At 42.5% G+C, this 24,808-nt stretch overlaps 1 protein-coding gene across 12 annotated transcripts in view; it reads right to left on the bottom strand.

Moving 5' to 3' along the window:
• The window catches only part of OTOF (otoferlin), a 588,950-nt gene that overhangs the window by 341,649 nt on the left and 222,493 nt on the right, over positions 1–24,808 (bottom strand). For all 12 annotated transcript variants that reach the window (XR_014225011.1, XM_082249402.1, XM_082249403.1 and 9 more), the window contains exon 5: positions 8,624–8,841. Coding sequence is in view for 11 of the 12 variants with exons in the window: in XM_082249402.1 (XP_082105528.1) it covers positions 8,624–8,841 (218 nt within the window). In the remaining variant the exon portion in view is untranslated. The remainder of the gene's footprint in view (positions 1–8,623; positions 8,842–24,808) is intronic.

Genomic DNA, 24,808 nt, shown 5'->3' with positions numbered 1-24,808 from the left:
ACAAAGACTTCTGTGAATCCCATCTTCATTCTTATCATTATACCCCAAGCCCTGATGAAGGGTGTGCCTTCTGACCCCTGAAATGCGTTGGATACAAATGCTGTACACAAACTACTTCCGGACCGCAAACCGCGTATTTACATCTGTACTTTGACGTTAAATGCCGGAGTTATGGCAGCAGATAGCTGCCACAACCCCGGTATTTTTTTACACAGCAGGCATTTCGGAATCTGATAAAAGTGGTCTTGGCGGGAGATTCACCACAGGATCCCTTTTAAGGGCAGTCAGAGAGGTGCCCCCCTCCCATCACTTCCTGGTCGGATCGGATGCACAGATGGGCAGGAAGTCGAGTGAGGGCAAGATGGCCCCCACTCGCCTCTATGACCCTGGAGGACCGGAGCGACGTCAAACGTCACTTCCTTAAAGGTTAAATTATTTTTAAATGCCAAAAGTAAAATGTAATTTTTTTTTTTGCTTTTAAGTGCAAATTAGGGATCTGAGGTCTTTTTGATCCCAGATCTCTCATTAAAGAGGACCTGTCATGCTTATTTCTATTATTATTATTAATATTATTCAGGATTTATATAACGCCAACAGTTTACGCAGCACTTACAAGGGATGTTTACATTCCTTGTAATAGGAATAAAAGAGATCCAAACATTTTTTTAACCACTTTACCTCCGCTCACTGTGCCTCTACTGTGGCACAGTGGCTCGTTCCCGTCCAGCGACGTAGACCTACGTCGCTGGACTCCTCCCCTTGAGGCTCGCTCCCGCTGTATTCAGTCACAGCGGGAGTCGGGCCAGGGGAGGAGCAGCGGCAATCGCCGCTGCTCTTCCCCGATCATCGGGGAATTGAGTTTGGAGATCCGCCCGCTTGTGTAAACAAAGCGCCCGCTTGTTTACAAAACAATCCGCCCGCTTGTGTATCTCCTAAGTGACAGACAGTGACAGATTGCAGGGTTCAGCATAGCTGAACCTGCGATCTGTCCCTGTGTCACTCAGTCACCTCCGCCCACACACGTTAATAAGCACCAGGCATACATTAACCCCTCCCTCTCCAATAAAATTAACCCTTTCCCTGTCAGTGTCATTTTTAAAGTAACAGTGCATTTTTATAGCACTGATTACTGTAGTAATGTCACTGGTACCCCCAAAAGTGTCAAAAATGTCAGTCAAGGGTCCGATCTGTCCGCCGCAATGTCGCAGTCCCGCAAAAAAAATCGCAGATCGCCGCCATTACTCGTTAAAAAAAAAAACACCAAAAATGACAGAAATATTTCCCTTAGTTAGTAAACGCAATAACTTTTGCACAAACCAATCAAAATACGCTTATTGTGATTTTTTTTACCAAACATAGGTAGCAGAAAACAAATTGGCCAAAAATTAAAAAAAAATTAGATTTTTACATTTTTTGGGGGGGAATTTCATATTAAAAAATGTGAAAAATATTGTTATTTTTTCAAAATTTACGCTCTTTTTTTGTTTATAGCGCAAAAAGTAAAAATCGTACAGGTGATCAAATACCACTAAAAGAAAGCTCTGTTTATGGGAAAAAAAGGAAGTAAATTTTGTTTGGGTACGGCGTCGCACGACCGCGCAATTGTCAGTTAAAATCACACAGTGCTGAATCGCAAAAAGTGGCCTGGACGTAAGACAGCAAAATCCTCCGGTGGTAAAGTGGTTAAAGGAACAGTGTAAAAAAAAAAGGAAAATAAATAAGAAAAAAAATTTTAAATGAAAGCACCCCGTCCCTCCGAGTTTGCACGCAGAAGCGAACGCATACACAAGTCACGCCGACATAAATAAATGGTGTTCAAACCACACATGTGAGGTATCACTGTGATAGTTAGAGTGAGAGCAATAATTCTAGCCCTAGACCTCTTCTGTAACTCTAAACTGGTAACCTGTAAAAAATGTTAAAATGTCGCCTATGGAGATTTTTGGGAACCATACCATGAGCGTGTGCAATTTTGAAGCATGACATGTTAGGTATCATTTACTTGGCATTACATCATCTTCACATTATAAAAAAAAATTGGGCCAATTTACTGTTTTCTTATTTTTTCATTAAAAAAGTGTATTTTTTCCCAAAAAATTGCGTTTGTAATACCGCTGCGCAAATACTGTGTGACATAAAGTATTGCAATCATCTCTATGTTATTCTCTAGGGTCTTTGTTAAAAAAAAATATATATATATATATATATAATGTTTGGGGGTTCTAAGTAACTTTCTAGAAAAAAATACTCATTTTAATTTGTAAACAACGAATATCAGAAATAGGCCTGGTCCTTAACCACTTAAGCCCCGGAGGATTTGGTTGCTAAAAGACCAGGGGGTTTTTTGCGATTTTTTACTGCGTGACTTTAACGGACAATTGCGCGGTCGTGCGACGCTGTACCTAAACGAATTTGATGTCCTTTTTTTCCCACAAACAGAGCTTTCTTTTGGTGGTATTTGATCACCTGTGCGATTTTTTGATCATGCGCTATAAACAAAAAAAGAGCGTCAATTTTGCAAAAATAACAATATTTTTCACATTTTTTTATATGAAATTCCCCAAAAAAAAAAATGTAAAAATCAAAATTTTTTAACATTTTCGGCCAATTTGTTTTATGCTACATATGTTTGGTAAAAAAAAATCGCAAAAAGCGTATTTTGATTGGTTTGCGCAAAAGTTATCACGTTTACTAACAAAGGGAAAATTTTTTGTCATTTTTGGTGTTTTTTTTTTTACGCGTAATGGCGGCGATCTGCGATTTTTTTTTCGGTACTGCGACATTGCGGCGGACAGATTGGACCCTTGACTGACATTTTTGACACTTTTGGGGTTACCAGTGACATTACTGCAGTAATCAGTGCTATACATATGCACTGTTACTGCAAAAATGACACTGGCAGGGAAGGGGTTAACTTTATTGGACAGGGAGGGGTTAATTGTGTCCTAGGGGCGTGATTCTAACTGTGCAGGGACATTGCTATTGGTGTAAAAACAAAGATCAACGGTCCTACATAGTAGAACCGTCTGATCTTCATTTTTACACCAGGGAGAATGACGGGCGGCTTTTTTACATAAGCCGCTCCACCTTTCTCCCTTCACCGAAGCGATCATAGTGTGACCGGCGGACATCGAGTCCGCCGGTCACACGCACTGACTTGTCTGTGAACGAGCCGCGGAGGGCGCGCGCCCGCCCGCAATTGGCTCGCAAGTCAGTGACAGGCGAGTGACGTATCCATACGTCACTCTGCCTGGCCGGGGCTGACCGCTGCAGTATATAGTCGTGCGGCAGTCGGCAACTGGTTAAGTGGTTAATTAAAGTAAAGCCCCACTGTGGAAAAAAATCTAATTAATTATTCCATTAAAAAAAACAAAAAAACATATGTTATAGTGCCTTTTACTTACCCATAGCTGTGGTCATGTGTCCACCCGTGCCCCAAGCTTTTGTTTTTTTTACCATCTTTCTCTGGTGGTATGCGTTTAAATGCCTAGCACTAGACTATGTATTTTTGGATTTACACTCTTTCCCAGAAACATAGTAAGTTGTAAGAGAAATAAAGGTACTGAAAACACTCTACAATGCATTTACACACACCGCTACAAATATTCTAGTGAAAAGGACTGTAGGCTTCAAGCTTCTGAAGCAAAATGGCCCCATGCAGTGGACTCATTATTTCACACTGTCTCCTTTATCCTTGCTGATAAATTGATATTTATCTTTACAGTTAGTGCCTTGCAGTAAGCTCCTTTTTCTTTAACCAATTTACCATGACCAGGCCATTTTTTCGCGATACGGCACTGCGTTACTTTAACTGACAATTGCGCAGTCGTGCGATGCTGTACCAAGATAATCTTTTTTTCCCCACAAAAAGAGCTTTTTTTTGGTGGTATTTGATCACCTTTGTGGTTTTTTATTTTTGGGCTATAAACAAAAAAAGACCGACAATTTTGAAAAAAAAAAACAAACAAATATATATATTTTTTTTTTTACTTTCTGCTAAAAAACATATCCAATTAAAAAAAAAAAACATGACAAAATCTGATGTATTTATAAATATAGGCCAATATGTATTCTGCTACATATTTTTTGGTAAAAAAAAAGCATCTACAAACTATGGGATATTTTTTATTTTTTACATTTTTTTACTAGTAATGGCGGCGATCAGCGACTTATAGCGGGACTGTGATATTGAGGCAGGCAATCGAACACTACTGACAAGTACCACTAATACAGTGTCAATGCTAAAAATATGTACTGTCACTGTACTAATGACACTGGCTGGGAAGGGGTTAACATCAGGGGCGATCAAAGCACTAGCTGTGCCTAGCTAGTGTTTTTGTGCTCTGTATGGGAGGTGCTTTGCAGGAACACTGGATCCATGCCTTCCCTACTGACAGAACAGCGATCTGCCTTGTTTACATAGGCAGATCGCCGTTCTGGCTGTCTGCCCAACAATTGGCGAGTGCCGGGGGACATCGAGTCCATGGTACCCACAGATCAGTTCCCACTGTGTATAATCTCAGAGGGAGCAGGTCGCCAGCAGCGCGCATGAGTGCCACAGACCCAGGAGTTTCGGATCACGTATTAGGTATGCGATCCTGTGCAGCAGTGCCACCTTGCTGCAGTATAATTATATTATAGGTGGTTAAAGAGGTAAACCCTTTTTTTATAATCTGGACTTGGGGACTACATATCAGCTCACATATTTCCAGTCATTTCATAGTTTGCAACATGTCATGTTCATACATATTTCTATGCAACAATAAATGTGGTTATTGTACATCCTTACCAGGCATGTTATGTCTCTCATTTAAAGTCCCAACTCTATCCTATTCACAATTCAGTAGGGATGGAGGCACATGGCATGCCTGACCATGTCCCACATCTCCCCCCTCCCATTATAAACCCTTCCATATACCCAGTGACCGGCCTCAGATGATGCCCAGAAATGAAACAAATCCTCCTACATAAGCTGTACCTGTTTATCTGCAGTCATCTCTTCTCTAAATCCATCTAAAGTGCAGAATTTATAAAGCTGGAATTACACACTACAGAGTTCAGTGAGGGGAGCTCTGAGAGCTGATTGGAGGGAAGGGACATGTCCCCCTTTACACAGCACATAGGAACAGAGCTGAAGCAGTCAATCGCAGGCTGTGTGCTGGAGCTCGTCACCTTTTTTCTTTTGGTGTCAGGAAAACTTATTAGAAGTGACTCATGCTGATAGCAGAGGAACGAAGCAGCAGACAGAAATTACACTTAGTGCTCTGGATAGAAACAAGTACCCACTATAGAGGGATATACTTTGTTCATATTTCATGTCCCAGGTTTACAACCACTTTAATGTGGTTTGGAAATTTGAATTTGTTCTGATTTTCTATAAGTACAAAGACAGAAAACTAGACTGTAAAGAAGAATTTTCTGTTGTGCAAGAGAAAATGCACTTCTTGCCATTTCTATGTTCACAGTTGTTTTCAAAGAATATATATCTAAGGCCATTTTATTCAGATAGTAAAGTAAAGAATGGCCAAATACCCCCTTGTGTTTTCTATATGTTTCATTAGGGAGCCTCCCCCTTCTTCAGGACTAAACATACAGAAAACAATATAGAAGACAATAAAAAACATACATCCATGAAATATGGTGGTTAATAAATGGTGCTAAATGAAACTGTATATCATCTACAGATTTTTTTTACATTTAGTATAGCTATGCATATTAAGAAAAATGGTATGGACTATAAATCATCTGAATAATAGTCTTAATATGCATTTTCCCATAACACCTAGATATATGAAATATACAATCATATAAAATATTGCACAATATAATCATAAACAATTCATATGGGTTTTATGTTAATAGTGCCTTCCTTATTGTTTCCTACATGTTTAGCACTGAAGAAGGGGGAAGGTTTGTCCCCTGAAACTCATTAGATGTTTTTAACAATAAGCATATTAGCCAATCGGCAAGCTCCATGATTGTTTTTCTAGGTGCTCCTAACTTCATACCCAAGAACAAACGTACATACATGGTAATCTTTTTGATGCCTATCTACTGTAGTAGGGACCAAGGCTCCCAAAAGTTCCTTATCCTCACCTCTCCTCTTCCTTTTCTCTTCATAGCCTTCAAATGTTTAATTAATTTTATAAAGTACACCCACATTTCTTATATAGATAGCCTTTAGGTGATGTATACTTGGACATCATTGTATACATATTTACATATGTACTGTAGCCAGGAGCTGGCTAAATTGCCTGCAGGAGACTGTTGCCCCTGGTGTCCAGCACAAACTCTGTTGTAACATCCCGCTATCAGAATGAGTAAGGACTTGCAAGAGAAGGGCAAAGGATCTTGGGACATGTAGTCTGGAAAGCCGAGTTTACATGGGAGCCAGATCGTTGTTGACTACAAGTTCCAGCTGGCTGGAGGGCGAATCCAGAATGCTGGGAGAGGAAATGATGAGTCGGAAGAGAGGAGAAGTCGGCCTCTTGAGAGACACAGCCTTCACCTGGGAGCAGTGATCCAGACGGTTGGGCAGAGGGAGTCAGAGCTGTGGTCTAGGGAGCAAGGAGAGAGAGACTCCGGTGTATCGGTGCAACCGTGCAAACACATCTGTTATTTGGCAATGTCCGGCCGGCCGGGTGACAGTCGGCACCTGTCTTGTTCCCGCTAAGCTTCGGCCTCAAGGAGAATGTGGTCAATCATCGTTCCTGAGTACAGCATCTGCAGGAACCTGCCGCAGAATCTTCACGTCACCCCTTGAGCTTGGTATCGATCAGACTATTGCGCGGGCATTTGCCCACCTCCTTTGTACCTGGACACTGCATGCAGATACCTTTACTTTGCCTTATCCACTAGAGCTCTATAAGGAGATATCTCCCATACATGTGTGCTAGAAACTATAGTGGTTTAATTTGGGTATAACGTGCCAGGTCACATTAAGTGATTGTGCTAAGGGGCTGTGGCATCAGGAGGAAAGAAAGAAGTAGTCTGACTCCAGAGTTGGTCATTCTCCTATCCTTTTTCTGACCTGCAGCCATAAACCGTAATTGGTCAAAGTTGTTGATTTATTGTTTCCCAGGGAACAAAAGTTAATCATTCATTTACTTATCCATTTAAAGTGTATAAAACTAACCAAATTTCTTTTATCTGATCCATTTCTGTTGATCCTATTTACATCTAAAAATTCAAAATAAAACTTATCTGGTTTGCTTTGAACTACTCTGTCTGCATCTATATTTCTTGACTGAAATGTCTGAACCCCAGTTGTCAAAGGGGTCAGGACACTTGCAAGATCAGGGCAACCTTTGGGGTACAGTATCTGTAAGCGGCCCTTACAGGGGTAGCGCTACAGTACTATTTATTGTATACTAACGTAACCTTTCATTTTCAGTTAGTTTCTTATCTTGGGATGAGTGTAGGCAGATGCAGTCTACTTTCTCCAGTATAGGTGGAGAATTGCAGAGGGAGAGAAAATTGAGAGGAACATGGTTCCTCTATGGTATCCTGGGTCACTGGGGAAGCTATCGGATTGGATGTTGTAACCCCATGTGACTCTGGTGGATATCTTGTGTCAGACAGAGTCTATTTAAGACCCTGGCTCCCGGGCTCTGCATGCATTTCGCATGTGGATGGTGTAGGAACAAGTCACCCGTCTGACTGGGACAGTATTAGTGATAGAGGGAAAGGTTCCAGATGAGTAGGGAAAGAGCTTGGACACACTAGCTCTCCTGGAAGCCACCCTCTTTGGGCAAAGACTGCCCAGGCTGCATTCTATTCCTATGCCAGACGCTGTTAGAAAAATCAGAGACCTGCTGTACGCTGTTCTTTTCAACATTCTGTGAGTCCAACCGGACAGGTTGTCTTCCCGCTGGGTAATTGTGTTTGTTTGGACTTTAAGCACAATACAGTTCTGTTACTGCATCTGGAGGGTTTACTGCAGCAACACCATGCTGCACCTCCGCACATGAGGATGTACTTTACTTTTGGAAATTTTTCCAATTAACACTTAATAAACAAAAAAATAGCTATATACTGTAATTTAAAACATTGATTCAAATTGTCAATATAATGAGCTTTATTTGCTGAGCCCGTTTATAGGCAATAACAATAAACCCAGCAATCTGAGCAGTAGTGGACACTGCCTGCCATCATTTGATGGGTTACAAGAAATCCGGAGACATACCGTACATAGCTACTAGTAAAAAAAATCAAAGCAAAAAATCTTTCAACACACGGAGGAAAACCACCCTTATGAGCTCTAATAATCACAAATGCAAACCAATAAGGATTTGTGTCTGTATTTAAAGACTGCAGCAGGAACTATGCAGATCGTTCCATAAATCTCCAGTGGCACATCACACTTAGAACCACAGGTTTATAGCAGAGATACAGCCTAACATTTTAAAGCCATTACAGTTGTTTAGGAATTATCGAGTTGAGGGCTACAGTATGTTAGTGGTCTCTTCTCCAGCACAACAAGGTTGAACATAGTTGTGTGAGTAGTAGGTTACAGCCTACCATGAGTTTTGATTTAATACAAGAAGGGCTGAAGTTTCAACAATCCATTGCAACTGTCCTTAAAAGCAAATCAGGAACAATGAGGGGGAAGAATAATTGTTACCTTCGGAACGTCCTCTCCCCAGAGTGCAGACTTTGGTGTGACCGGCCTGGTGACGTGGCAGAATTTTGGCTATGCCCAGAAAGCAAGCTGTCCGTCTCTAAGTGGTAGTTAATGTCCAGCTCAGACTGTATGTTTGTGTTGCCCAAAAACTCGCCATCGTTCCAAGCGCCCACAGAGCCGTCCATGGTCTGATACCTGAGCTCGATACTGACACTAGTCTGAAAAGTAACAAAGACAATGAAACATTAGGATTAAGCAACATTACCGGCTAGGTATCGATCTGGTTAGACTTCAGACCTTTCAAAAATGGAATATAAAATAATTATATATCCACTACCTGCGCAACCTATTAATAAATATTTGGAGAATAAATAAATATCAGTGCATAAAAACAAACATATGAAGCTACTGGTTGAAAGACCACAGGGTCTAGATCAGTGTTTCTCAACTCCGTTCCTCAGGGCACACTAACAGACCAGATTTTAAGTATTACCTTGGGGAGATGCAGACTAGAATACTGCAGTCACTCAGCAGCAAATGATATCACCTGTGATGTATTTCAGTTTTCTTGCAAACCTGGCCTGTTAGTGTGCCCTGAGGACCGGAGTTGAGAAACACTGGTCTAGATAAATTAAATTTCAAAAAGGACCGGTCAACTAGTTTGTCAATCAATACTTTTAAACCTCGCTTATTTGTGACAGAAATTAGACAAATTCCATCACATGACTCCCGATGACTTTACTGACAAAACGCATAGGGTCACGGGATAACATGGTACGTAACTTCCGCCATTTGGAACGCAATCAAAGTCCCTTGTTCCCATCTTTAGCTCGAATCTCCTTGCAAGTATTCCTTTTTCTTTTACTCCCTATAAATTGTGGCTACCCGGATGCAGTTTGTCTAACCTCTGGTTAAGGAGGCCCTCTTACCCTGATTAGGCGATATCTATACTTACCTCTGGTAAGTAGGCATTTTGGTTATTGGTGGTTGACACGAAGCTTATCACAGCTCACATTTGTGAAGAAGTTTGAAATAATGGATTAAGAACACTGGCATGCACAATCACGTTGGTGACTTTCTCCTGATATAGGCAATTCCTTTTATTCACAGAAATTCAATTATTTATTTAAACATATTGACAACTATATGGTTTTATTTATTTGCACAATGCGCTTTATTCAATGTATGAATTTGGTTATTGTAATCACAGCACAATTTATTTACCCATACATAGGGGTTATTGATTGGCACATCACAAAGTGTTTTTTATAGTTGGATTTATATCTATTATGGATTATTAATTTCTGTCACAAATAGACATGGTTTAAAAGTATCGATCGACAAACTAGTTGACCGGTCCTTTTTTAAATTTCATCAGACTTCAGACCTTACCAGCAGTGAAGGATTTGTTAATCACCACTTAGTAACATAGTGGCCTGTTAAAATCCAACCTGACCAAAGGTCATTGAATCTTAGAACCCCAAACCATAAGCTTGAAAATAGCTCCAATTTGCTAACTAAATATTAGATATCATTTTTCACATTAATAAAACAAATACAATGGGCGGAAAAAAAAAAACCCACAAAAATGTTTTTAGATTCTGTAATGCTTTCTAACACTGCATCTCGTTCTCTGTGGTCAAAGAGATAGGCATAGTGTTCTCTATAGGCTGGCCTGTCAAGAAACTGACAGTAGTCACCATCATTGGCTATTACAGTGATCACATAAGTGAGAACCAGCGCTGATTGGACTGTAATAATAATTATAATCGCATGCAAGAAATCCATCATTCTGGTTGTACTCAAGTTGATTGATGGATTGACTTGGGTACAATCAGCCTCCCCACAGATAGATCAAATCTCAGCTGGTCCTTGCTGAACCAGCTGAGATTTGAACCATCTATGGCTGGCTTTAGAGAGCTGTCACAAGAATAGGTGCCCCCATTTGAGGATTTCACCTCTTGCATGATGACAGCTCAATTTGTTTGGGTTTCCCCTCACTTTTGGTCATTGTGACAATGCTCGCCAGGACAAGTAGGGTACATCTCCCTTGCAGTGATACAGACAGCAATAAAAACATGACAAGGGGTATAGCCCTTCCCTATTTTATCTAAAGCTAAAAAATTACTTTACATACACTTTTTTTGTAAAATATTTTCTACTGATTTTGAAAATAAGAAAGGGGCACAAACTTCTTAAGGCCTAATCTACACAGGGAGGGCCCGATGGGATGAAGACAATTCAACAATAATAATGCTACAATTTGGTTCATGCGTGATAAGAAGTTTGCTAAGTCTTTTTATATGCAGCAAGCTCTATATTTCACTTCCTTTGAGAGATTTTGTGTAACAGTATTGAAACTGGGAAAATCAGTTATCCCACAGCAGCTGTAAATGATTATTGAATGGTAATTGAATGGTAATTAAGTAGCCAGCATCACTAACATGGGGTGAGTGTTGTATACCTGAGGTTTCACTGTAGAAGATGTGCTATGCAGGCATACAGTAATGGGTTATGACATTTGAAGGTCTGTAGGCATTGATGGGTTATCCAACCATGATGCCCCAACAGTAATGAAGGCCTTCACATACCCTTTAACAGACCATCACAACTTTATACTGGCATACTGAAAGAACTTGATATTGGCAAAGTTCATTTTCTCCAGACAATTTACTCCGACAATGACAAGTTCAGAATTTTGTCTAAGCTCTGAACTCTTCTGACATTCATTTAACGACATGCTATTTTTAAACACTTTTCGTACACTTAGAAAATTGTCTCAACCTTAAGTGAAGAATATAAGTGGATAATACGAGATCAGACAAGTCAAATGGTCTAGAACATCAACATTTTACAAAGAGAATGTCTACACAGACAGTAAAAGCCTATGAGGAATGGCAGAATTATATTCCATGGAGCGTTATCTAAACTCTGTACCAAACACTTTTGTTAAAATTAAAATCTGAAGACAGGAAAATTAAATATCTCATTTGAAGAAAGTTGCTCCCTAAGAGTTTTGCTAAGTGAACTCAAAGTTACTAACCCTGTCATTAGCACAGCATATTCTAAACAGAAATACCATAAAGGAACATGTCAAAATTGCCTAAAATGCTGCTGGTGAGTCCCCATTTTACTGCCCTTGAAAGACATAGCTTCCTATTCACTTCAACACTCCCAAGCATATGGGATAGCATGCCCCCCTTTAGGCACTGTAGTTCTTTTTTTTTTTTTTTTTTTTTCAAAACAATGTATTGAGAAAAAGGTACACTCGGAAACAGCATATTCTAGTATAAAAGAAACAGTACAAAATAAAACATATCAGCCTATAAACAGCATGAGAGGAGAGAGTCTCCCTTAACGAATGTAGGCATCATAAGGTCCACAGGAACAGAGGGCAGCATAGAAATCAACATATTGAGACAAAACCCCCTCAAGCTGCCCAGGTGGGGCAAAGTATAGCCAGGGACACAGGCAGGACACGTACAGGCACAATCAGTAAGGCCACAGGGAGTAAGCGTCCCATGGGGAAGGGACCAAGCACAGCGTCCTACCCCATCACGGGGTCCGGAGACCGTGACCATGAGGGGGAGGAGGTGGGGAGGGAGAGAAAGGCACTGTAGTTCTTAACACTTGCTGATGAATCACTGAAAAGTATAGTGGGGAAAAGCATTATTTGATTTCCTGCAGATTTAGTAAGTTTTCCCAATTACAAACAAATAAGGGATCTATATTTCTTTTATCATAGGTGTATTTTAAATGATAGAGACAAAATATCAACCAAAAATCCAGAAAAAAACCTCAAAAAACAAATGCTATAAATTAGGTTGCAGTTCAGTGAGTAAAATAAGCATTTGATCCCCGAGCAAAACATGACTTAGTACTTGGTGGAGAAACCTTTGTTGGCAAGCACAGAGGTAAGATGTTTCTTGTAGTTGGTTACCAGGTTTGCACACATCTCAGGAGGGATTTTGGTCCACTCTTCTTTACAGATCTTCTCTAAATCCTGAAGACTTCTTGGCTGGCTCTTGGCAACTCGAAGTTTCAGTTTCCTCCATATATGTTCTATAGGATTAAGGTCTGGCGACTGACTAGGCCACTCCTTGACCTTAATGTGCTTCTTCTAGGATTGTAGGCTCCTTAAGGGCAGGGACTGATGTAAATACACAGTATGTAATGCGCTGGGTAACCTTTTTGGTGCTATAAATGCTTGTAATACTGTATGTAGCATCCGCTGGTGGCCCCTTTAAATTGCCCTGCAGTGTGTTTTTTCCTGCATGTTCTCCCCTGCCCAGAGACAGAGTGCGGGGGGAGAATGAAGAGCCATGGAGTGTGATCGTGCTGGAGTTACCGCAGAGCCCCCTTGTGAAAGTGGGGTGTTTTTAAGTGGCCAAGACCTGTGGGCTATGTGGGGATCCAGTGTGTGTCTGAAGCCCTGGAAGGAAGGGCTCAGGGGCGGTCATTACTGCACCAGAACTGCGCTGCTGTAAGCTGGCAGCCTGGAAAGATGTTGATAAGAGACTATGTGGTTGGTTTATTAAAACTGAAAAGTGCAAAAATCTGGTGCATGGTAGCCAATCAGCTTCAAACTTCAGCTTGTTCAATTAGGCTTTGACAAAAAAAACTGGAAGATGATTGGTTTCTTTGCAGAGCTGCACCAGATTTTTTTGCACTCTCCAGTTTTTGGAAATCTACCCCTATGTGTTGCTGTGATGAGCCACGCTGTCTGCAGGAGAAACTGACCGAAAATGAAGCTTTTTTTCCAGTTTTCTGCTGTTTCTGTATTAAACTGTTCCACTGTCATGCTACCATGTAAGACCAAGATTTCCATAGATCCCTACAAGGGGCTCAGGCTAAAGAGGCAGGCCTAAGGCCCAATGGTCTTTCTTTAATTTGACTCCACTTAGGAACTACAGCTTTGTTCCTATACATAACAATCTAAGTGTGGGAGTGTTCCATCCAGGCCTGGACTGCGCTTAGGAGGACTCCACTACTACTACTACTGCAGTGGCGTGAGGCCTGTTGGTCATTTTAAAGTGTTCAGTTGATTGTTGTTGCCAGTGTTGCTGTCCACAGGGGCATTCTGCCAGGAGGGGACTATGCTATTACTCAAATCTTCTAATTTGTAGAGTGAGCACTTCACTACAAATAAACAAGGGCCTCAAAGCTGTCAGAAATTAGATAGTATTCTACAGGACACTGGCTAAGTAGGGCCTAAACAGACTGAACTACTATTGCCGAAAGTACTTGTATTGCTATCAGTGACCTTGTATACTGTTTTACACTGTTGTGGAACGTAATTTCTGATTATTATGTCAGCGTCGTTCCCTTATGCTGGGCTACTGTTTTTTTTGGACCGGTTACTTCACAGGTGGCTGTGGGGAACAAACTGTTATCTTAGCAATCTGTATCACAAATCAAACTGTAAACACACTGCTTTTATACAACTTGTCTAACTCATTCTTCCTTTCCAACGCTTTTGTTGTAAATAAAGCCCATTTACACTGTTTCTTGGTGTGGCTATGTTATTAAATTCCAGATATAGCGTGGGTCATCCCTGGTGCATCATCCACGAAACAAGTAAGCGCTGAAAGTGGAACTAAACCCCCAGAAACACCTCACCTCAACCTTCCAGTGATTTGGTGGTTAAATCCTTAGCCAAGAAGAGATAGCCGCACACTGCAACAGAATACTGGACAATGTTTTTTTATTCAAAAGATGATACATAATGTAGCACAGGATTCCAAGGATGTTAACACGTTTCATACAACATAGTGCTTAAGATTAAAGTGGATGTAAACCCCATTCATGAAATCCAACCTATGCACATATATCTGTAGTGTTTACTTATCTCTCTCCAAAGTCTTAATTCCTGTGTTGTTCTGCTGCTCCATTCCTCTGTTATCAGCATGATAACTTCTGACAATTTACCTTACACAGGAGATAAAAGCAGCTGTAAATTTGTGCCGAGGTGGGTACATAGAGATATATTAGCAGTAGGGATGGGCCGAACAACCCTCTGTTTGGTTTGCACCAGAACTTTCGAACATTGCAAAAGTTCAGAATCAAATAATGAACCCCATTAAAGTCTATGGGACTCGAACTGTAAAAATCAAAAGTGCCCATTTTGAAGGCTTATATGCAAGCAGTTGGGCATACAATGGTTATATAAGAGAGAATGGTTATGGTGGTCCGAGTACTGCACTGGGGGACATATGGGGGTCCGTGAACTGCACTGGGGGACATGTATTAATAAAAGTAAAAGTTTGTTAAAACGCCATTTTTAAATGAGCAGTAATTTACTGATGCTTAAAGTGAAAGCATAACAATTTTAAATAATAAAAATTCCTTTCAATATAGTGCCTGGGGGGGGGGTCCCCTTAGTTTACATGTAAAGTGGCACATCTGTACTGTGTATAGAGGCTGCTGCAGAAAAAAATAGCTTTTTTAAAATCCAAAAAATTAAATTTTTTCTGCAAGCTTTCTTTATTTTGTAAACAAAGGCTGGGGGAGCCAGTCTGTAGGACGAGGCCACAATGTAGTGCACTGAGAAAAAGATTGCAGATTTTTTGGATAAATTCTGGTGTCTCTTCTGCAGACTTTGGATAGAAGTAACAGGTGCAGAACAATTGGTCTTTGGGTGTCGAAGGTGCCTTCACACCGTAACTCTATAGAGGTACTCTTCTCAGTCGGTCACCGGCTCTTTGGTAGGGACGGATTGCACCTAAATGGGGTGGGTGCAGCCGTACTGGGTGCGAGGATGGCCAAAAAGTTAGAGGGGCTTTTAAACTAGGGAATGGGGGGGAGGGTACAGATGTACAATTAGCCAGTGGAAAGCAAGTTTCAGAGGGCAGAAATGGGGGCATTAGCGGTAGGGTGTTCGGAGCTCCTATACCCAGGGTGGGTACGGGGAAAAATCAAGAGAGCAGCCTAAAAACATCAAAATTACGAGGCTTGTATACCAATGCCAGAAGCCTGGCCAACAAGATGGGAGAGCTGGAGCTGCTGATGTTTGAGGAGGACTTAGATTTTGTGGGGATAACTGAGACTTGGTTTGACAGCTCTCATGACTGGATGGCGACCATTCAGGGGTATTCCCTTTATCGCAGAGATAGAGAGGGTAAAAAAGGGGGAGGGGTATGTTTGTATATTAAGAACAGTATACAGGTAAATATGAGGGATGATATTAATAATGGAGCTATGGACAAGGCAGAATCCCTATGGGTAGAGCTTCAAAGGAAAGGCACGGTGGGGAAGGTAATATTGGGCGTATGCTATAGGCCCCCCAACCAGAGGGAGGAGGGTGAGGCGGACCTCATGTTACAGATAGGATTGGCAGCAAGGATGGGAAATGTCATTATAATGGGGGACTTTAATTATCCCGATATAGACTGGGCAGAAGGAACCGCGCATTCAGCCAAGGCTCGGCAGTTCCTAAATGTTTTGCAGGACAATTTCATGGGTCAGATGGTGAATGCACCGACAAGAAACAATGCGGTACTTGACCTACTGATTACCAACAATACAGACCTGCTCATGGATATAGAAATATACGGGACAACTTAGGGAACAGTGACCATAGGTCAATTGGTTTCAGTATTAATTACAGTAATAGGAAACACAAGGGTAATATAAGGACACTGAATTTCAAAAGAGCCAATTTCCCTAAACTGCGCTCGCTGCTAGAAAAAATCAAATGGGATAGAACCCTGGGAACAAAGAACACGGAGGAAAAATGGGAGTGCTTCAAGAGCATACTTAACAAGGGGGTGGGCCAGTGCATTCCACAGGGAAATAAATTTAAAAGAGCAAAACTAAACCCTGGGTGGCTAAACTCCAACATAAAAATGTATATTAGAGCTAAAGAAAAGGCCTTCAAAAAATACAAGACTGAGGGGTCATTGGCAGCATTTAAGCACTACAAAGAGTGTAATAAGAAATGTAAAGACGAAATCAGGGCGGCTAAAATAGAACACGAGAGACATATAGCGGAGGAGAGTAAAAAGAACCCCAAGAAGTTCTTTAAGTATATAAACAGTAAGAAAGCGAGGCCAGAACACATTGGCCCCATAAAAGATGACAAAGGAAATATGGCCACTGAGGACAGAGAAAAGGCGGAAGTGTTAAATAATTTCTTTTCTTCAGTCTTCACAAAGGAATCGGGGGGCTACACGAACCCCGCTTGTAAGGCCAAACTAAATAATACACCTCAGGAAGTGCCGCCATGGCTAACAGAGGATAGACTTAGAGCTAAACTAGAGAAACTTAACATAAATAAATCCCCGGGACCGGATGGCTTGCACCCAAGGGTTCTTAATGAGCTCAGCCAGGTGATTGCCAGACCATTATTCTTGATCTTTAAGGATAGTTTACAGACGGGTATGGTGCCAGCTGATTGGAAAAAAGCCAACGTGGTACCAATATTTAAAAAGGGGCCGAGATATATCCCGGGTAACTATAGGCCGGTCAGCCTAACATCAGTAGTCTGCAAAATTTTGGAGGGGATGATAAGGGACCACATACAAGACTTTAGTAATGAAAACGGTATTATAAGTAGTAATCAGCATGGATTCACGAAAAATCGTTCATGCCAAACCAATCTATTAACCTTCTACTATGAAGTGAGCTGCCACTTAGATAAAGGTAAGCCTGTGGATGTGGTGTATCTGGACTTTGCAAAGGCCTTTGACACCGTTCCCCACAAACGCTTACTGTACAAACTAAGGAAGATAGGTATGGACCATAAGGTGAGTACCTGGATAGAGAACTGGCTCCAGGGGAGAGTACAGAGGGTGGTGATTAATCGGGAGTACTCGGATTGGGTGGGTGTGGAAGGTGGGGTCCCCCTTGGGTTCTGTCCTGGGACCAATCCTGTTTAATTTATTCATAAATGATCTAGAGGAGGGGATATCTAGTACAATCTCAGTATTTGCAGATGATACTAAATTAGGCATGCCAATATCTTCTATGCAGGATGTGGAAATCTTGCAAGCAGACCTGAACAAAATAACGGGGTGGGCAACTACATGGCAGATGAGATTTAATGTAGAAAAATGTAAAGTAATGCACTTGGGGGCCAGAAACCAGAAAGCAAGCTACTCACTAGGGGGGGAACCTCTGGGTGAGTCTAGGATGGAAAGGGACCTGGGGGTACTGGTAGACAACAGGCTTGGCAGTGGCATGCAATGCCAAGCCGCCGCAAGCAAAGCCAACAGAATACTGGGTTGTATAAAAAAGGGGATTCACTCCAGAAATAAAGAGATTATTCTTCCACTCTACAAGACTCTGGTCCGGCCACATCTGGAGTATGCTGTCCAGTTCTGGGCACCGGTCCTCAGGAAGGATGTGCTGGAACTGGAGAAAGTCCAGAGAAGGGCAACAAAAATAATTAGGGGAATGGAGGACATCAGCTATGAGGAAAGACTACAAGCACTGAACCTATTCTCTCTGGAGAAGAGACGATTGAGGGTGGATATGATATCAATGTACAAATACTGTACTGGCGACCCTAGCATAAGGAACAAACTATTCAGAGAAAGGAGATACAATAAGACACGTGGCCACTCACTAAAACTTGAGGAAAGGCGGTTTAACCTTAAAGTGCGTAAGGGGTTCTTCACTGTAAGAGCGGTAAGGATGTGGAATTCTCTTCCGCAAGCAGTCGTATCAGCGGGGAGCATTGATAGTTTCAAAAAACTATTGGATGGACACCTTAAAGACCACAACATACAGGGGTATACAATGTACGGTTAAAAGCAAACACACACACACATCATAGGTTGAACTGGATGGACTTGTGTCTTTTTTCAGCCTCACTAACTATGTAACTATGTACTCTTGATGAAAGCAAGAATTGCCTTGCTGTCAAAAATTGAAATGATATTCACCTGTCAAACAGGTGCAGAAAATTTGGTCTTTGGGTGCTGGAGGTTGCTTCACACCGTAACCCTATAGAGGTACTCTTGATGAAAGCAAGAATTGGCCTTGCTGTCAAAAACTGAAATGATATACACCTGTCAAACAAGTGCGTAAAAGTTGGTCTTTGGGTGTTAAATGTGCACATGAAACCTACACCAAAAAAAATCTTCCAGATGAAATCAACACCCACAACACTAGGCAGCCTAGAAAGTTTGCAGAGATTCCACATCCCAAAAACACTTAATCAGTGACATCTGCATCAGGGGCTTCATAGCTGCTTGTAATCCAGGACTGGTTCATTTTGATAAATGTCAGACGGTCAACCGAGTCTGTGGACAGACGTGTTCTATTATCAGTATAAAACCTCCAGCAGCACTGAATGCCCTTTCGGAAAGCATGTTGGATGTAGGGCAGCCCAGCAGCTCAATTGCATACTGGGCAAGTGCTGGCCAGTGATCTATTCTCATGACCCAGTAACCCAGTGGATCGTCAACTGGAAAGCTCTCCATCTCTGTTTTCGTCCCTAGATAATCGTCCAACTTACGATGAAGATGCTGCCAATGGGATGCAGAAGCTGAGAGCCCTGGGCGGGGAGGACTAAACAAAATTGTGAAATGCATCACTTAGGCGGCCATCTCCATCGCTTCTCTCTTGACCAACAGAAGCCTCAAAACTACGTTTTCCATGACACTGTAATCTACCAGAGTCATGAAAAGCATTAGATAAAACTCCTCTTTAAAGTGTCCTTAAGAGATTTCATCTTCTGCACCCTCTGTAGGAATGGGATGAGTTCTGAGACTTTCCTCTTGTAACGGTGGTCAAGGAGGGTTGCCAACCAATGGTGATCCTTCTCCTTGATGCCACATATTCTTGGGTCCTTTCGCAGGCTTTGAAGCATGAGGGAGCCCATGCACCGCATGTTGGCGGGGGCATGAGAAGCAGACTCATCGGGGTCACTGAGGATTACAGTACCTAGAACTGCCTCCTCCCAGCCATGTACTACTCCCGAAGGGTTCTGGGGATGGAAAACCATCTCTTAAGGTTTGATGTATGTCTTTCTCCGCTTCAATGCCTCCAAAACCGCCAGAATCCTCCTCCCTCTCCTTGTGTGTTCTGCGGCATAGGAAGAATGGTGTCTGCATAAAGTGGGCCTTGAAAGGAAAGGAAATCCTCCTCTTTCTCCCGCTGCTCTGCCTCGAGTGTCCTGTCCATAATGCCATGCAGAGTCTGCTCCAGCAGGAACACAACAGGGATTGTGTCACTGATGCATGCATTGTCACTGCTCACCATCCTTGTGGCCTCCTCAAATGGTACATGCATGCATCCTTTATCAGCAGCCATTGGCTTGGGAAAAAAAGCTGAGCCGGCCTGAGGCTGTCATTGTGCCATACTCACACATGTACTCGTTGACGGCTCTCTGCTGCTGTATGAGCAGCTGCTGCAGCATTGCCAAAGCCGAGTTCCACCTGGTGGGCATGTCACAAATCAGGGGGTTTACGGGCAAGTGGAATTCCTGCTGAATTTCAGCCAGTCGATCACTGGCTGTGCATGACCCCCTGCAATGGCTACAGACTCTTCTGGCCTGCTTTAGCTGATCTTCCAACCCTGGGTACCTATTTAGGAAATGCTGCACCACCAAATTGAGGACATTTGCCAGGCATGACACGTGTGTCAACTTTCCCTGTTTAAGGGCAGACAGGAAGTTTGTGCCATTATCGCACACCACCATTCCTGACACCAGCTGGCATGGCGTGAACCATCTCTGGGCCTGCCCCTGCAAAGCTGCAAGAATCTCTGCTCCGATGTGGCTCCTGTCCCTTAGACACACCAACTGAAGCACTGCATGGCACTTTTTAGCCTGATTCATTGAATAGCCACTTAAACACTTAGGGGGTACTTTGATTCATAGGACAATTTAGCATAGGAGGGCATAGAGGAGGAGGAGGAGGAGGAGGGGGAAGAGCTGACAAATCTTGCATCATCACCACTAGCTATATGGAAACATGGTGGCACAACAAGCTTCAGCACTGATCCATGTCCTGCATCCTTATGAATTGCAAGCAGAGTTGCCCAGTGTGCTGTGAACTAAATATAGCGCCCCTGACACTGCTTGCTGGACCAAGTGCCTGCAGTAATGTGGCCTTTGTAAATGACTGCCTTGCCCAATGATGCCACAACATTGCCTTCCACATAATGGTACGGAGCTGGAATGGCCTTACGTGAAAAGAAATAGTGACGGGGAACCTGCCATTGTGGTACAGCACATTCTGAAAATTCACGGAAAGGGGCAGAATCCACCAGATGGAAAGGCAGAAGTTGTAAAGCCAGCAGCTTTGACAAGCTTGCCTTTAGACGCTAAGCATGTGGGTGGCAGTGACTGTATTTTTTCTTTTGCTGCAGCAGATGGGGCAGAGAAACTTTCTAGCTATAGTCTACAGCTGGTGGTGTCTTACTGTCAGATGTGCTGCAAGGACCTGGGACACCCTGCTCTATACCATCATCCCTGTCAGTGGAGGCTGCTGAGAGGTCATGAGGTATAGCGGGGGTAGACTGAGGTAAGTAAGGAGGAGGAACAGAATTGTGTTTCTTCCTTCTTCTGCCTATGTAGAGGGGGGGGTGCCTTTCCTCCAATCAGCTGTTATATAGTGTATGCCAAGACTCCACACCCAGTGCTGGAACAGGAAGAAAAAATTCTAACATAATGTTCACTTTATAAACAGTGTAGAATGATGAAGACATCAGATATACAAATAAAACTTATGTAGGGAGATATGTTTCATCTCTGTGTATCATCTGAGGGTGTTCACTTCACTTGGTATATGTGAGGGTTTACATCCACTTTAAGCACTATGTTGTGTGAATCGTGTTAACATCCTTTGAATCCTGTGTTGTATTACCGGTCATCTTTTGGAATAAAGAAGTTTGTTCAGTATCCTGTTGTGGTGTGCAGCTATTTCCTTCTGTCTTATTGGTTTATTACGGTGGACCTAGGAGGAATCAATGACGGGTTTGGCTTTTCTTGCTCACCTGGAGCAGTGTTTCCCCTATATTTACATTTTTAGCACACTGCTATCATCTCCCTGGCTACTTTTGGTTCAGAGGTTTTGGCCTCCTGATTGGCCAGTGGAGGAATGACATCATCCCACGCAAGCCCATGGGAGTCAGTCATTCTGACACAGCTAATTGTACATTCAGTAGAAGACTGCAAGCAGGCAGGTACATTTTTGATATTACAGAAGAGACACTGCTTTTTCTGTAATAAAAAGCTGCCTGCTCACAGTTTTTTTACTACTTAACCACTTGCCGACCAGTCACATTGACTGTACTGCGGCAAAGTGGCTCGTTCCCGTCCAGCGACGTAGACCTACGTCGCTGGACTCCTCCCCTTGTGGGTGGCGCGCGCGCACCGCTGGAGGCTCGCTCCTGCTGTTTTTAGTCACAGCGGGAGTCGGGCCAGGGGAGGAGCTCTTCCCCGATCGTTGGGGAATCGAGTCTGGAGATCCGCCCGCTTGTGTAACAAAGCGGGCGGATCTCCTAAGTGACAGGCAGGGTCAGATTGCAGGGTTCAGCATAGCTGAACCTGCGATCTGTCCCTGTGTCACTCAGTCACCTCCCCCCACACACGTTAGTAAGCACCAGACATACATTAACCCCTCCCTCTCCAATAACATTAACCCCTTCCCTGCCAGTGTCATTTTTACAGTAACAGTGCATATGTATAGCACTGATTACTGTAGTCATGTCACTGGTACCCCCAAAACTGTCAAAAATGTCAGTCAAGGGTCCGATCTGTCTGCCGCAATGTCGCAGTCCCGCAAAAAAAATTGCCGTTCGCCGCCATTACTCGTTAAAAAATATGTTTACCAAACATAGGTAGCAGAAAACAAATTGGCCAAAAATTTAAAAAAATTTTGATTTTTACATTTGGGGGGGAATTTCATATAAAAAAAATGTGAAAAATATTGTTATTTTTTCAAAATTTACGCTCTTTTTTTGTTTATAGCGCAAAAAGTAAAAATCGCACAGGTGATAAAATACCACCAAAAGAAATCTCTGTTTGTGGGAAAAAAAGGACGTAAATTTCGTTTGGGTACGGCGTCACACGACCGCGCAATTGTCAGTTAAAGTCGCACAGTGCCGAATCGCAAAAAGTGGCCTGGACGTAAGACAGCAAAATCCTCCGGTGGTAAAGTGGTTAAAGTGTCACTAAACCCACATCATAAAAAACTATGAACAAATAGGAAATGACATGCTATTCATACTTATTAAGTCATTATGAGATTTGTTTTCTTTATTCAGCAAAAAACCTTGTTGATCCTGCTGCTCTATCTTCACCTTCTGTATATGTCCCCAGTTCAGCTAGGGATTTTTCAGCTGTGGTGGCAACTTTGCACTTGCTCAGTTTTCAGTGAGTTTCTATGCGGAGCATTTCCTCCCTATCAAATCTGTTTATTCATATATACACAGTGGTAAACGACAGCCCACTCCCTCCCTCCTCCTCTATGCCCACTAACCAGCTAAACACAATGGGGGCGGGATATTACATGTAAATTAACAGAGGCTTCACCTCCCTCTTATTCTAAGACACAGGCTGGAGGGGCTTGACACAGCCTGTGACTGGCAGAAATCCACCTACATCATGTCATTTCCAGAAAGTAATAAAGATTTGATTTCAAATATATACAGTATATTTGTTTGACAATTTAAAACAGTTTATTGTTATTATTTATTTATTTTTCATTCCAAAGGCTGTTTTTTTAAATTTCTTTTATTTTGAACATGTAACCAGCAGCAGAGGACTAGAAGCTCCTCCTGCTTATGCTTCCCTGCAGACAGGCTGGGAGAGATCTGGGTCATGTGATAGCTCTATATCGATTAGGAAAATGTCAGGGAAGAAGTCCAAGAAGAACTGGCAAATATGCCAATGCCCAATATGGCCTGCGCTATTCCGCGCATGCGCATTAGCGTAAAGCACGCAATGGTGCATAGGCGCACGCAAAGCGTGCTAATTGCCAGTGTTCACTGGCCTATATAAGGACATCAGTGGCTATCAGAAATTGCTTGATTATCTTCAGCTTTGTATCCTGCGTTCCTGTGCCTTGTGCTTCTGTTTGATTACCCGTTACAGACCCGGCTTACCCCTGACCTGCTCTGGCTTGTCTCCTGGCTCTGAACCCAGCTTGCTTCTCTGACCTGCTCCTGTCTATTCCAGACTGATATCATGTGTTTGACCCTGGCTTGATCCTGACTACACTACCTGCCTCTGCTCCTGACTGACTTGCTGTGTTTGACCCCTGGCCTGGCTTCCAACCTTGTTCCTGCTTACCCTTCTGTCAAGATCCGACAGCACCTCCAGAGAACCATTGGCTGTGACCGCCTTCTCTACCCGTGGGTTTCCTCACATCTGTTTTCATCAGGCAGCTTCATCTGCAGGCAGCCTGTGCATCTTTGGGTGTAGCACCCTCTGTCACCACCTTCAAGGGTACTCAGCACTCAGCCGCAAGGGGAGCCCTCTCATCACCTCAGCCTTCAGTCAGGTACGTAAAAAGGTACTTCGATTTTTTTAGTAAATAAAATATTTACAGTGCCATTATCCACATACAGAAAGAGAAGGGACACTGTAAAATAAACAGTGTGTGTTTAGTATCACTTTAGGGCCCTTTCACACAGGCTTTCCACCTAACAGACTTTGTTTTGCTCAGCAGGGATCGATCTACTGATCTCCGCTGAGCAGGCGTGTGACCGCTCCGTCTCCACTTACTTTGCAGAGACGGAGCTGTCAGATCCCTGCTCTCCTCTATGGGAGATTGGATGATAAAGGACCACCTGTCCGTTTTCATCCGATTCTATCCAATACAACCCTCCAGACGGATGGACAATAGGGCTTCCATCCATCTGGATTTTACAGACAGGATGGGACAGGATGGAATCAGATAGCAGTGGATGTCAGCAGACATGTCTCCGCTGACATCCGCTGCTCCATAGGGCTGCATGGAGCATTCAAACAGGTCCGCCTTAAAAAAACGGACAGGCAGACCTGATCGGAAAGCCCGTGTGAAAGGGGGCCTTAAGCTTAGTTCCACTTTAACATGTTCTTTTACAGGGTGGCTCTGTTTGGTTCTTGTTATACCAGCAACAGGGTCAGTTTAACAGACATTAAGGAGTATCCTTTAATTTGTCTCAGCACTAGGAGGAAACATATTTTTCCTTTTTTTTTTAAAATGTATTTTGAAAAAACCTTGCTTTTTATAAACTTTTAAATATACTTTG

Source organism: Pelophylax lessonae (genome assembly GCF_965119305.1).
Source record: "Pelophylax lessonae genome assembly, chromosome: 3".
Lineage (NCBI taxonomy): Eukaryota > Metazoa > Chordata > Amphibia > Anura > Ranidae > Pelophylax > Pelophylax lessonae.
This window is presented reverse-complemented; position numbering and strand designations above follow the sequence as displayed.